Genomic DNA, 15,581 nt, shown 5'->3' with positions numbered 1-15,581 from the left:
TTAATTGCAGCTGAAGAAGATGCAATAGCATTTGTTTTTCTTCTGCTGATCTCAGAAGGGGAGAAATTTCTTCCTTCCACACAATACATTTTGTTCATGTGACATGTTAGGATATGATTTTATTGTATTGATTTTTAAATCTCATTATAAGTCACTAAACAAGACTCAGGCAGAAAAGGTGAGCCTGAGAGGCTGTGATTGTGAAGCAATAAATGCGAGCTCTGGCATTGACTCAGTAGTTTTTTAAACGTGTATTTGAATTAATCTTATGACCTTTTGGTTTTCTCACTTACCAAATGCTGGAGTTGAAGTACAGGATCTTACGGTTTCTTCTGAGACTGAAACTCTCATTCTGTGTTTCACTGAGGTCAATAGTGATAGGAATTAATACTATTAGTAATTTTCTTCAATATAATAGTAATTTTTTTCTATTATTCCTGGGCTTTTTACCTGAGATTTTGATTACTAAGGAAAAAAATGTTTTAAGGAAATTAGAGAGGAAGTTACCGACTTTAGGAAAAGTGGTGATTTTCCTCACCAAGCTGTGGCTGTGTAATACATTTGTATATACAGAATAGTCTCTTCAAAAGCACCTTGTGTGCCTGTGTTTGCTGTGGTTATATTTGATTTTGATTTCCAGGATAAATTTTAGTTCCTTATTTACATGTTAAGGGTGAGTAAATGAGGAATGACCAATCACTTTAGTTTACAGAACATATTGCTAGGATCAGAGCGCAGACTTGGCCACAGTCCTGAATGATTTTAACCTAGCTTCAAGCCTGAGCAAGTTATTATCTCTGGGCTAAAGGTTGGCTAGAAAGGAAATCATGTTTTTTGATTTTGTATGATGAATCTTTGTAACCAAAGGCTAATAGAAACTACGTGTCATTGCCTTTCATTTGTTCTTAACAGAGGACATGGATTTCAAGCTTATTGGATTTAAGCATTTGCTGATTCACCTTTAAATCATTTCTCTTTTTTGTGTCTTTTTTTTTTCTACAGGATGTTTTCACTCCAGAATGCAAATTCAAGGAATCTGTGTTTGAAAACTACTATGTGATCTATTCTTCCACACTGTACCGCCAGCAAGAATCAGGCCGAGCTTGGTTTCTGGGACTCAATAAAGAAGGTCAAATTATGAAGGGGAACAGAGTGAAGAAAACCAAGCCCTCATCACATTTTGTACCGAAACCTATTGAAGGTATGAAACCAACTGACTGTCTTTGTTGGACCCTTATCTGTGTGTTACATCAATTCTGCTTCTTGCCCTTTTGGTCCAGAGAGTTTGCCTGGAATGCAACAGATCAGAAGAAAGATTCAAAACAAATATTCAGAGAACACAACAGAATCTCTTCCTTTTTTTTTTTTTTTTCTTTTGAGACAGAGTCTTGCTCTGTCGCCCACACTAGAATGCAATGGCGCAGTCTCGGCTCACTGCAACCTCCTCCCGGATTCGAGCAATTCTCCTGCCTCAGCCTCCGTAGTAGCTGGGAACTTTTTCCTATTAAAAAAAAAAAAAAAAAAAAGGAAAATTCTATTACAAATACTTGGCACTTAAAAAAAATGCCTGAATATAGAAGCTGGAAAAATTTTGAAAGTAGAAAAGAAGTGGTAGTTACTATCTAGTATGCAGTTTCCCCCTTTTTTAAACCTAATAATTTCCTTTCTCAAGATACACCCTTGAAAAACAAATGATACTTTTATATTTACCGTATTGCACTGTATCCTTCTCAGGTGAGCCTATAACCTTTTCTCTCACAATCATTTAATTCTCTGTTCATTTATTTCAAACTGACCATTAGAATAAACTTTTTTTTTTTCCTGAGGAAACCGATTTTTGGCAGCTAGGCTATGTTCCCTCAGAAATTCCTTAGCTAGGATGAGAGTACATCATTTGGGTAACCACATTTCCTGAATTCAGCCAAGCTTTCTACTACAGGCTAAGTAAGCTTGTTTCTCCTCTGGAAGTCACATTATAATCACTTTAAACATTGGCTCAACATCCTTGTCAGAGGAAATGAGAAAATTGAGGCAGTGCATTGCAACTCTGTGGCTTAGTCAAGCTTGCTGTCCCCTGAATATCTCATATGGCATGGTCAGTCAACCAGTGTACACAATGCCTGGTGCATAGTACATAGCACGGTGACTGCAAACATTTAAGTCAATACTATCTTCCAATGTTCCAAGCACTGGATGAAATGTGATATTCAAAGCCCCTAGCCCCTCTCAGGACTCTCTTCACATGCTGTGTATTCAGCACATGAAATGAACTTTTCTTTCCTGCAGTATATTTTCACTTTATTTATTTATTTATTTATTTGAGATGGAGTCTTGCTCTGTCACCCAGGCTGGAGTGCGGTGGTGCAATCTCGGCTCACTGCAGCCTCTGCCCCCTGGGTTCCAGTGATTCTCCTTCCTCAGCCTCCTGGGTAGCTGGGATTACAGGCACACACCACCACACCCGGCTAATTTTTGTACTTTTAGTAGAGACAGGATTTCGCCATGTTGGCCAGGCTGGTCTCAAACTCCTGACCTCAGGTTATCTGCCCACCTCGGCCTCCCAAAGTGCTGGGATTACAAGCGTGAGCCACCATGCCTGACCTATTTTCATTCTTATTGGGCTCATTTTGTTCATCACCCCTGCTCCTTTAGTTTTTATCCATTTATCTCATCTGCCTGGAAAATGTCTATTAGTCTTTGTAAAAAAATAATTCAAGAGTCAATACTTCCATGATGGCCTTCTTGACTTTCTTCAAGTAGAACTAAACATTCGGTCAGCTTGTCATTGCATACATTTCTCTCCCATAGAAATTATGACATTAAATTTGCCCAATGCCACTCTGTCTCCTCTTATTCATGGTTAGCTCACTCTTTGAATGAACAGAACATGTTTTATTTTTCTTCATATCTCCCTTTGTCTTCTATAATAGTTGGCATATCATAGAGAGATATTTGATAATCAACTGTCTGAAAAGTGAACATGTGAATGAATTAATGAATAGAAAACTATAAAGACAAAGAAGAATATATGCGCCAGAGAACTTTATGATATTCTTAGAGGTGTGACATATGTTTACTCAGAGCAATAGTAAAATGTAAAGTGATGCAATATATAGGATTTATATTGGGACTCAGAGAAAAAGGCTATTATTTTCCCAAAAAGTAAGATATCATTGAGAAGCTAATATTTAAACTTACCTTCAGGGCTAGGCCAGGTTCCTGCAATTTGAGATGAGAGGTAGGGATTAGGCAGACAAAAACACTCCAGGTGCAGTGTGAATAAAGGCAGGAAAGTGCCTGCTTCTTAGGGTTAAGCAAAGGGTACCTGAGAAGTAAGTAATATTTTCACAGGGAAATATATGGATTCTCAAAAATGAAATGTTTGATGAATTATGCTCTTAATTATTGCATCATTTTTATTTGTTCATTTACATTGATTTTCTTCTTGTTATAAAAGTAGTACAAGGTCATTAACAATTTTGGAAAATTTAGGAAAGTATGAAGAAAAGAAATCCACGTGTTGTGTTTATTCCCTTTACGGATAATGCCCTTTATATTCAACTTCACCCTCATGACCCCACTTAAAAATACACCTAGGCTGGGCTTGGTGGCTCACGCCTGTAATCCCAGGACTTTGGGAGACCGAGGTGGGCGGATCACGAGGTCAGGAGTTCGAGATCAGCCTGACCAACATGGTGAAACCCCGTCTCTACTAAAAATATAAAAATTAACCAGGCGTGGTGGCACGTGCCGGTAATCCCAGCTACTCAGGAGGCTGAGGCAGGAGAATCAAGGAGGTGGAGATTGCAGTGAGCTGAGATCACGCCACTGCACTCCAGCCTGGGTGACAAAGCAAGATTCTTTCTCAAAAAAAAAAAAATATATATATATATATATGTGTATATATATATATGTGTGTGTATATATATATATATATATATATATATATATATATATACCTATAACCTACCCTCCTAATTTTAGCTGCTATCTGTACTTTGGTTAATCAAGTTTCCTCTTGGGTCTGGATGAGCATGTACGTGTACAACTGGACATTCCTATATGTATGGATTAGAATTAAGGTTGTCTTCACACAACACAAACTCATATTAACAGCAGCTTAATCATATAAAGTTTTTTATTCTCTCACAAAACAAATCTAGAGACCAGCTATCCTAGCTGGTACTGTGCTTTCCCAATTGGTAGGGCCTTGGCTGCATCCAGCTTTTACTACCTCTCTCCCAGCGTTTTGCTATGGCTTATTTACAACTGTGCACTGCGCCCGGAACACAACCACACATGCCGGCCCTGGATCTGCCCTTCTGCCCATGATCCAACCAGCATCTTATTCCAGCCAGAGGGCAGAGGAGAGGTGAAGAAGACAGAAGGAAAAGCCAGGGCCAGTTTTCTTTTCAAGCTGTCCATGGTAACTGCCATATGATACTTATCCCACTGGCCACAACCTAGTCAGGTAGTCACACTTAGGTGTAAAGAAGCTAAGAATGTAGTCTTTTTTTTTTTTTTTTGATAGCCATATACCAAATAAATGTTCTGTGACTAGGGGTTATGGCACAATGGGTATTGAGACACTAAAAACTCTGCTTCAGGCTTCCATCCTCTTAATTTTAGAATATCTCTGATTTCCTAATTTTCTGATTGACATCTTTTGGTAGATTATCGTGTTTTTACTTTATGTTATTGACTGATCCTTTAGAATGATTTTCTTTTTGTTCTGGGGGAAAAAAATGCATTCTAAATCAGATTCACTAATACTTCTATTCACTTCCAAGGATTTTTGTCTCTCTAGGTGTGAAGCATATAGAATATGATGATAATTACTTCCAAAAATGAAAAAAAAACTTAATTGGTTTTAGGCCAAATACCTTCTCATTCCCTATAAATGTCTTTATCTTTTGTCTTAGGGAACTAACTTATTGAACAATCTTAGCTAACAGTTTTATAAATGCTTACTCTGTGCAGGTGCTATTCTAAGCACGTCTCAATTACTGTCTCTTACTTTCCATTCCATTTGTATGAAGTAGGTTCCAGTATTATCCGCATTTACAAATGTGAAAAATGAAACACAGAGATACTGAGTAATTTGTCCTAAATCGTGCAGCTAGCAATTGGCAAAGCCAGAATTGAAACCAAAGCATTCTGACTTGAACAATCAAGTTCTTAAACCCCATTTGAAACTGGTAAGTTAGGCTACAGTCTGAGGTCTGAGAAAGATGTAGATGTAACTTCAATATAGTGGGACCTAGTAAATGATCTTGAGTAAATGTCTCCTAATTGCTTCTCTTTTTAAAAATCTGCAATATATCCCTACCCCTTAGAAATAAAAGTTCTGGCAGATTAATGGAGATCACCACACTCTTATAACTGACATGAAACACATGAAATTGGTTGGTTCTCTTCTGCCTCCTATGTGCTTTGATGTCATTATAATACAGAAAATGTGAACAATTACCTTATGATTCTCCATGCAGTTATACATTATATCATTAAATTATTTTAACAGGTTACCATTATTATCAAAGATATGTACACTTGAGGTTGTGTCAGGCATTAATCCACTGGATATTGAAACCTTTTTCCTCGCTGCTGGGATACTCAAATTATTTTTGCTGCCACCATTACTGCTATTACTAGTCTTACTACTTCTGTATGCAGTTTATCAATTTACTATTTGCTAGCCAGGTTGCATATGTTATCTCTGTTAAGCCTCACAATAGTTCTGTATTTTTATCCTCATTTTATAGATGAGGAAACGTCATTTAAAGTAATTAAGTAACCAGTCCAAGACCACAGGGATAGATAAATACAGAACTGGGGTTGCAGTCCAGGAACCCTAATGTCACATAACCTCTGTACTATGTTGCCCTTCAATCTGAAGTAAGCCTATGAATATGCAAATACTCAGAAAAGTCAGTGATAGCAAAGCAGAAACCTTATAGTATGATGCAATTTGAATAGTAAACTAGTTTTAAATCATGCAAAATTGAGACAGAAATACATGATATGATGAGAAACACATTGGTAAACAAACAGATAAAACAGTTAATGGAATGCCATATTCAAGCTAGGCAAGAAAGAATTAACAATGCATCACTTCTTTTCTGGTGAATTCTAACAAGGTTTATTTCCACTCAGCAAAAAAAAATTGGACCAGATGATTTCTAAAGTTCTTTGGCAATGACATTGTGTGGCAGTCGTTATAAGCCCTTCACTGTAAAACCATGTTCCTTCATAGAACCTAGCATAGAATTTACATGTAAAACTGGTCTAAACATATTTTCTTTATTGAATTATTGAATAAATAAATTACAGCTTTATGAGCTATTTTCATTATTTGTGATTTTTTTTTTAATGAAGGGATAGGATGAAAGGCATCCTAGCCATAACTTACATTTAAATAGATTTTAGGACAGACGCAGTGGCTCATACCTGTATTCCCAGCAATTTGGGAAGTTGAGGCAGGTGAATCATTTGAGGCCAGGAGTTCAAGACCAGCCTGGCCGACATGATGAAACCTCCTCACTATTAAAATATACGAAAATTAGCCAGGTGTGGTGGTACACACCTGTAATCCCTGCTACTTGGGAGGCTGAGGCAGGAGAATCACTTTTAACCCAGGGAGGTGGAGTTTGCCAGGAGCTGAGATTGCACCACTACACTCCAGCCTGGGCAACAGAGAAAGACTCTGTCCCAAAAATAAGTGAATAAATAAATAAAGTTTTCGATAATATTTTTCCATAGGGCAGGTATAAAGCACATAACTAGATGACACTTTTAGAAAACGATTAGAAAATGAGAGCATAAGAGATTAGCTAACTTGCTGCTAATGGGTTAACCAAAAAAATTGTTGACTATTTTGTTTGTAATGTTTAAAGGCATTTTTGTAACCCTGTAAGTCCAGTGGTAATACTGTTAACATCCTAACAGAGTCCAGCACTGCACGGTAAATGAGCCCTTCCTTTGTGAAGGGAATTGACCTCTTAGGGAGGAAAAGCCAAAGTAGGGTTTTTTTTGGTTTTGGGTTTTGCTTTTGTTCTTTTGTTTTTTACTGCTTATTTGTTTTTCACATATGTCTGCCTTTATCCCAGTCCTGCTGGTGTTGTCTTTTGAATGTCCGGATTCCCAAAATTAAGCGCTGCCAGTTTGAGGATGGTTAAGTCCTACACTGATAACATGATAATAATTACCCACCAGCCCATTTCCCTTCACTCTTTCACGTCTCATCCTGTGTTTAGAGAACAGGAGCGTTGATGAGGGGTTCCAGGGTAGCCTATTCTGATAGATGGCCTTGATGTTTAAGCACATTACTATGTACATTGCATATAAACCTCTACTTACATGGGTCCCCTCCCCTGGAATTTTGGACAATAGCACAGGCTTCCTGATTCTCAATTCTGCTCTTTCAGAGTATTGTTCAAAGCACAGATAAGTAACTCCCCCAGATGTAAAGTGTTTTAGTGGTGACCTCCCCCTTTAGCATCAGATATAGCAGTCAAATACTCTTTGACAAAGAACAAAATACAGTCTCCTCCTTTTCTCCTCCCTCCTCCTTCAAGAAGCACATTGCTCAGCTACTGCAGGTGGCTGAGTATTTAGGATCTGGTTCTTCCCTTCTGAAAAAAAAAGTCTGTGTACTTTGCAAAGATTTAAGCTTCAAGAGCTGAGACCTGGAGAAATAAATATATTTCCAAATAAGATCAAATAGGATCATTTGAGAGCCATCCATACAGAAGTATTAAACTTGGAATAAAGGAATATTGATTTATTTCTCCCAATTTATTTTGTAGTGGGGAGACAGTACTAACACACACACAAACACACACGCACACTTATGCACACTTGGCCATATACATGGTTTCCATTTTCTTTGTTAGAACTGGTGCTTTAAGCTCATAGAATCTGATTTAAGACTCAGCAGAATGTAAACTGTTGTTTCCCAAACATCAGTATCAGAACCATCTGTAGTGTTCCTAGAAGCTAACAGATTCTCAGACCAAATCTCCAAAGTGATCTGATGTTTGAAACCTAGGTAGGACCTAGGACTCTATAGGTTTAAAACCCTGTGCAGGGGATTTCTGATGGCATTGAGTTTGAGATGCAGCGTTCTGAATTTGGTGTTTCTAAGCTCCTTTTGGTCAAATCTGGCCATGGATGATTTAAATTTATTCATATTATTGTGATCAATATATTGGACTAAATCTAATGTAATATAAATTGTCCCTCTGACATGAAATTAAGTACACTATATATGTTACATTTTTACATTCCCTACTACTATCGAGACAGGTATGTTTTAGTCCAGGGTTAAATTCCTATATGAAGTCAGTAGAGGTAATGCCAATTATTTTATTAAATTGACACCTCTTAGAGCAACCTAATAGAAATCAAGTAACCAAGAATACAGAAGTGTCTAATTCTTTGGGTCAAAATTTGGCAGTGATTTCCTAAGCAATTTTTCTTTGAATGAAAGCAAGCGTATTGGAGAAGTCAAGAAACAGAAGAATGGCTACTCCATAGGCAGAGCAGCCTTGCTAAGTAATTTTGAGAAAATAATTTATCTCCTTCCACCTCAGTCATCTCTGAAGATAAAGTCTATTATAAATTCCACCTGCTTCAAAGGAATAATATGAAAATTAGACATTGTAAAAAAAGTTGGATTTTTCAAGAGAATTCTGTCAGATCAAACATGAAATGCCTTTTTCATTTTGTCTTAGAAAATGGACATTGTCTTACTGTGTTTTGTATTGGAAAAATGCTGTGAGATGTGGCATTGCATGAGAAATTAAAGGCAATGAAAATGGAATCTGGAAGGAAAATAACAATCCCTTCAAAACTACATAATAAGACACCAAAGAACAGAGCAAATCAGGAGTCCTGATGTTATAAAACTCCAACTGGTGGACACTAATGCCAAATTTGATATTTTTATCTCAATAAACTGGAAATAGAAATAAATGCCTTGGTTCTCTTTTGGACCCAACCATACTGAAAGACAAAAGCAGAAAGATGGAGCAAAAAAGAACCTCTCTGCCAGTAATTGTTTTAATTACAGAAAGGATAATAGCTGCAACTCTTTCTTTTGCGTTTTGGGTTTCTGCCAGCCTGTGATACTTTCCTCCTGCAAACCCTTGTAACTTATTCAAACCAGTTTTTTCTGGTTTCTGAATGTAGTCTTTAATACAACCCTCTTACCTCTTCCCCACACATTCTTCCTCTTTCTCTCTCTTTGTCCCTCATTGCAAATATTGCTTTTTCTTTCTTTCTAAACAAACATACAGACGCTTTTGTTCACAACGTTATAGTTGTTAACTCGTTATAGTAAATATGTATAGCACAGTGAATGCATTTCTAAGGCAGTATATTTCTTCCAAACCAGCACTTAAAATTCTCCCACAGTTCCAAAAGGATCCCATGTAACATTCATTCAGGTGTGAAATTGCTTTAGGTAAATTTCCCACACCCTTCTATGATCTGCTATTAAGACAATTAAGTATCTTCAATGGTGCATTAACTAACACAGCAGTCTAACCTTTCAGCTTCTCGGAAATTACAGAGGACCAAGGAAAATTCAATTAAATTTGTAGTAATAAAATGATTAATCATATTTCATTTGTCTTTGATGGTAACTAGTAGTCGATGGAGGTTCTTTATAGAGTTTCATGTTTTAGTTTTATTAAAAACAGAAGTTAAATTGTTTTTATTTGGAAAACAGAATTTGTCAGAACAACTCCAGTGTTCCCACACACAGGTTGTTCAACTCTCCACTACAGAGTGACATTGACACTTAAAAATTACTGCTAGCACTCTCAAATTTCAAAGGATCTGTCAAGAATACAGCAACAGTATAAAGTGATAATTAGTAGCAGCTATACCACCTTATATTCCATTTGAATGGCATATTGTCCTTTCAACATGCTTTCTGAACCAGAGTATCATGTAATAGCCACTAAATCCTTGGAAGTATGAAGGTTAAGATTTACTATCCCTATTTTAAACACGAGAAAGATGTCATTTCTAGAGGTTAACTCACTTAGGTGTATACAGCTAGAAAGAAGCAAAACTAGAATTGTTACCTTGTAACTTCAGATGTCATGCTTGTCCTACTACAAATGTGATGTGATTGTGTGTGTGTGTGTGTGTGTAAATAGGTGCTGTCATTCCTTAAAGTTATTCAATTTAGTTAATCAGTTGTGTGCGTGTGTGTATTTGTGTGTAACTTCTTATGAATTAGAATCTGCAGAGGCAAGACATAGATACAAATGTGTATTCTTAGAACATCCGGGTATTTCTCATGGAAGAATTAAGGACAGCAACTCTACAAGTTGAGTGTGCATCAGAATTACCTAGAGAGCCCACTAAAGCATAGATTGCTAGGCCCCATCTCCTGAATTTTTAATTCTGTACGTTTGAGCTGGCCAAATAATTTGCATTTCTTAACGTTCCTGCTGTTGGTGGTGGTGGTTAGGGGTCATGCCTTGACAATCACTAAGTTTAGGGAACTGTCTGATGCAATGATCCTTAGAATCTCTGTCCTTTCTAGACTCTATAATGCACCATATATACAAGGAAAGGTAAGGGTGGTCGTCAACTTTCTTGGTTTATTTTCTGTTTCATTGATTTTTCTTATTTCTGTGAAGATGAGGCTTATTATTTGATTATTCAAATATCACAACTAAAGGAGCTTGATAAATATTGTCTACCGTATAGTATTCCTTGCTCCATTTGTGTCAAAGTCATCTATTTTACCTTTATATTGGTCAGTTTCAGGGAACTCAGCCCAAGTTTAGGACCTTAGATAAAGTAAAGATTCACTGACTTTAAAGGTGAAAGAAAAATCAGCTTTACTCCAACCAAAGACTTCTTCAGTTAGTCACTGTAGCATAGTAGATAGGAATATTCATTTGGAACATAACTATGAAACATCTACTAAGCGTCTTTCACTGTACTAATGGGGACACAGTTAGTACTCAAGGAAAGACAATTTTGACTTGATAGCATTTATGTCTAGAAATGGGTAAAAAATACGCAATTAAAAATAAGCAAGCATTTTAAAACATCACTAGAGATTAGTTCCAAGAAAAAAATATGGGACTATTTTTAAAAGGATGATGAAGGTAAATTTTTTAGAGAAGATGACGTAAATGATGTTTGAACAGTAATCTGAATGAAATTTAGTAGTAAACCATGCAAAGATGTGGTACAAGGTTTTTGCAGGCAAAGCTGACAGATTCCAAAGGCTTTTATAGAATCCGAGGATGCCTAATAATGAGCAAGAAAGCCAATGTGACTAGAATGGATTGATTAAAGGAACGGAAGGTAGGAGATGAACTTAGAGAGAAAGGAAAGACTCTATAAATTGAGGGCTTGTAACCACCTTCAGGACTTTAGATTTTATGGTTAATGTGATGGGGATTCATTATAGATTTTGAGCAGAATTGCACTGAAATCATCCAGGATCTTAAGCAAGATAGTATTAGATTGGACTCTAGGGTTTTATAACTAGAGGTAGAGAGAATGACTTTGAATTCATTTTGAAGGTAGACCTGATAGAGCATGCTAATGGATTGGATGTAGGTTGTTAGATAAAGACAGAAATCAGGGATGACTTTTAGGTGTTAGGCATGATGAACTGGGCGAATAATGGGTCTGTGTGCTGAAATGTGTACACACACACACACACACACACACACACAACTTAAATATGACATTTTAAAATCGCTTGTAATCCCCCAGTACTGGTTATTACAACTCAGACACTACTGACATTTTGGGACTTTGGGTTGTGTAATTCCTTGTTGTGGGGCATTTCCCTGTGCATTGGAGGATATTTAGCAACATCTATAGCCTCTATGTTCAGGATACCAGTAGCAAATCATCCTCGCTAGTGGTGACAAACAAACATGTCTCTGACATTGTGAAAGATTCACTGAAGGCAAATTCACCACCGCTTGACAACCACTGCCCTAGGTTCTATGACTACTTTTCAAATGGGGAGACTATCTTGTTTGGAAAAATTATTCTATTGTGTGGAACTTTCTCACATTATAGAATATTAGTAATACCACCTTGACCTCCATCACTATAGTTGTGACAAGAAATGGGGAGAATACTTCCCTAGTTTCTTCACACTGCTAAGAAAATGAATGTAATTGCTGACTTACTCCTGGGGAACACTAACATTTATTGGAAAAGGAGGCTCCTGCAAAGGAGAATAAAATAGAGTAGCCAGTGATTTGCAGAAAGACTAGGCTATTTTGATTGATGTTCAAGAAACCAAGTGAAAACATCTTGTGAAAAAGGAGGAAATAATTAACTGTATCCAACACTGCTGGAGTGTCTACCAAGCTGCTAAATGAGAATTGATCTTTGCTTTTGTAACTCGTGGTCAGTAGTGACTTGACGTGAGTGATTTTGGTGAAACAGTGAGAAATAAGTCTGAATGGAAAGAATTAAATGATAACTGGAGGCAAAGAAAAGAAGAAGGTAATATTGAATATTAAAGTTCTTTTGAGAACTGCTGCTATAAAAAGGAAGTAGAGAAATGAGGAGGGAGCTGGTGAGAAACATGACAGTTACATGGTAGGGTTCTTTGTTTTTAAAGCTATTTCATACATTCATATACTGATGGGAACAATCTGGGATAAGCAGACATTGGGATCACAGGAGAGAGGGACACCAAAGAACACTGAGTAGAAGGTCTGGGATTGAGTACACCATGGCGCTCTAGATTTAGATAAGATCTGCATAGTGCAAACATTGTAACAAGCAGGAGTCAGAACATGTGGGGGCAGATGTCCATAGGTTGGTAATTTTTGCCATGAAAACATTCCTCATCTGATTCTCCTTTCTAAGTGAAATGCAAAGTCAGATAGTTTATTGTCTTGGAAAATAAAGAGGAAGAATAAGAAGGAGAGAGGGAGAAGGAAGGAAGGAAGGAGAAAGAAAGAGAGAGGGAGGGAGTGAGGGAGGGAAGGAAGGAAGGAAAGAAGGAAGGGAGGGAGGGAGGGAAGGAAGGAAGGGAGAGAAGGAGGGAAAAAACAGAAAGAAAGAAGGAAGAAGAACAAAGAGAGAGAGAAAGACAAGAGAAGAAAGAAAGAAAGAGGGAGGGAGGGAGAGAGGGAGGGCAGGAGGAAGGGAGGGAAGGAAAGAAGAAAGAAAAAGGAAAGAAAGAGAAATGAAGGAAGGAAGGGAGAAGAGAGAGACAAAGAGCGAGAAAGTGAGAAAGCAAGAAAGCAAGAAAAAAGAAGAAACAAAGAAATAAAGAGAAAGAAAGAGAGAGAAAGAAAGAAAGAAAGAAAAAGAAAGAAAGAAGAAAAGAAAGAAAGAAAGAAAGAAGGAAAGAAAAAAGGGAAAAGCAGGCAGGTCTATTTCCTGAGTCTGTGGAGGGGCTGAGGTGGTATTGGAAGCTTGAGGTACAAGGGGAGGGTGTGAAATAAGTAACTTGCGAAGCATGAGAGAGCCGATTGACCAGAAAGATGTAGTAGAATTCCAGAAAGTGCTGTGTACAACCATGAGGTTTGGGGTCAAGGTTTGACTTACGACCAGTCAAAACAGTTTTATGTTTTTCAGCATATTTAGACATACTCGACTGTTAGGCTATCAGCTTAGAGCAGGGGCACCAGGGTTAATCTCAAATGGATTTTACAGCTGACTGCCCTGTATTGCTATATTACTTTGGACAGGCTACCCTCTTTGTTCTTCAGTTTACTCAACTGCAAAACAGGCCACTAAAAGTATCTGTTTTTATGGTCATTTAAAAAACTGTTTGTATGTATAATGTGCAGGCATATAGTAAGTGCTCAGTTAATGTTAGATATTATTATGAGGATGACTAATGCTTAATAGGAGAGTACCCATAGGATGGTACTTGGCACCCGGTTTATTATAGCTGTGTGCTTTATAAATAACAGCAATGCCCAAGATTTTACTTTTTTCATACTTTTAAGAAAGTCATTGTTTCACTGTAATTTTTTCAGAAGAAATTTATAACTAAAATAGAAGTTATTGTTGAATGTTAGAAGTTGTAAATAGGGGAATCTGAGCCATCGCGATGGCAAGGAAAGCCTGCATATTCTGATAACTGCATTTGCAACACAGGCACCCGTGAAAAGAATGTAATAGAAAAATATTAAATAGAAAGCTTGCCCTGGAAAAAATCCATACCTAATCCTACAAAGAGAAAATGGAGTGTTTTTGACAATACTTCAAAGCTCAGTGATATATATTTCACATTTCTCTTTTCTAAAAGTGTAATTTTTCACTTTAAAATGAAGCAAGAATTAAATAAATAGAACAAATACCATATATCATCACAGAGTCAATATATTATGGTCCTGTTCTGACCAAGTGTTGCATTGTATTTGTGTTACCAGAACTGCAGAACTGCAGGGCTTTCTATGGCTACATGGTCAGTGCATGCTCAGACAGCTGTTAAAATCAAAACCTTCACTGTGCTGGGTCACCTGGTAACTACTGTCTATCTCACAAGTGCATTCTGCTGACATTCAAGGGTTAAACTGGTTCCTAGTAAATACTGTGCTTTAAAGTAGTACATACTGTGAGCTGTGTTATTAGAAACTTGCTTGTCCTTGTGTCTAAAAATAAGGAGGAACACTCTCGCACCAAATCTCTACCTTATTTTCACTCAGAAAGCTGGGTTGAATCTCTCCGTTTCAATCTATGATAGCTCTAGAAAAGTCAAAAGCATGAATAGAAAGAAACATTAAGAAGAAGGAAGAAAATTGAAATGTAAGTCAGAATAGAGGAAAAATAAGAAGAAAAGAAGTGAAATAAGAGTGTGCTTTGATTTGAAGTAAGAGTACGGAAGAACCAAAAAGAAATGCTTCCTCTTCAAAACATGATCGTATTTTACCATTTGTCCAAAACTATTATGATGACACATGGATTAGAGGAACAATGATATTTTATTTCAGAAATATCCTGGGGTGAGGGAAGCAAATATTTCTTTTCCTACTCTATGTACTTGACAAATGAATAGAAAGAGGGCAAGCGGCTTGATCAAGGACAACCCAGAAAAGCCAGATGAAAGGGAAATAACATTGTTTATTTATCTTGAAGGCCAGATGAAAGGGAAATAACATTGTTTATTTATCTTGCAGGCCATGCATCTTTAGGACACTGAACATCCTTGAAATTTGGGTACTGAAACTGTGTTGGAAAAATAGTATCAAGTGCAATCAGAGAGAAACAAAGTTTAAATCAGTTTTATATTAAGTACTATCTATAACATCATACCTGCTGAAAATAAAATCTATATCACAAGTGTTGCCCCAAGGTCCTGAGTGAGACATAGTTAACTAGTAACATCCCATATTGTCTAAATTAGAGGATTTGTTTCCAATTTCATATGAGAAGTGCCACTGAATCTGAGTTTTTGTGAAACAGGGTTGGGGAACTGGGAAGACAAGAAAGATAGGGAGTTTCTGTTTGTTTGTTTTGTTTTCATGTTATTTCCAGTCTAGAAATTACTGCTTATCATAAGAACTAAAATATCAAATTTTGTTCTCATAGCTGAAGTGGCCTCCAGTGCATAACACAGAGGA

The 15,581-nt window shown here is 37.0% G+C and overlaps 1 protein-coding gene across 3 annotated transcripts in view; it reads left to right on the top strand.

The window, feature by feature from the left end:
• Window positions 1-15,581, top strand: part of FGF12 (fibroblast growth factor 12) — a 585,069-nt gene that overhangs the window by 558,638 nt on the left and 10,850 nt on the right. For all 3 annotated transcript variants that reach the window (XM_009447026.5, XM_009447025.4, XM_526425.8), the window contains one exon: window positions 1,003-1,201. In XM_009447026.5, coding sequence (XP_009445301.1) covers window positions 1,003-1,201 — 199 coding nt within the window. The remainder of the gene's footprint in view (window positions 1-1,002; window positions 1,202-15,581) is intronic.

Source organism: Pan troglodytes, chromosome 2 (assembly GCF_028858775.2).
Source record: "Pan troglodytes isolate AG18354 chromosome 2, NHGRI_mPanTro3-v2.0_pri, whole genome shotgun sequence".
Taxonomy (NCBI): Eukaryota; Metazoa; Chordata; class Mammalia; order Primates; family Hominidae; genus Pan; species Pan troglodytes.
This window is presented reverse-complemented; position numbering and strand designations above follow the sequence as displayed.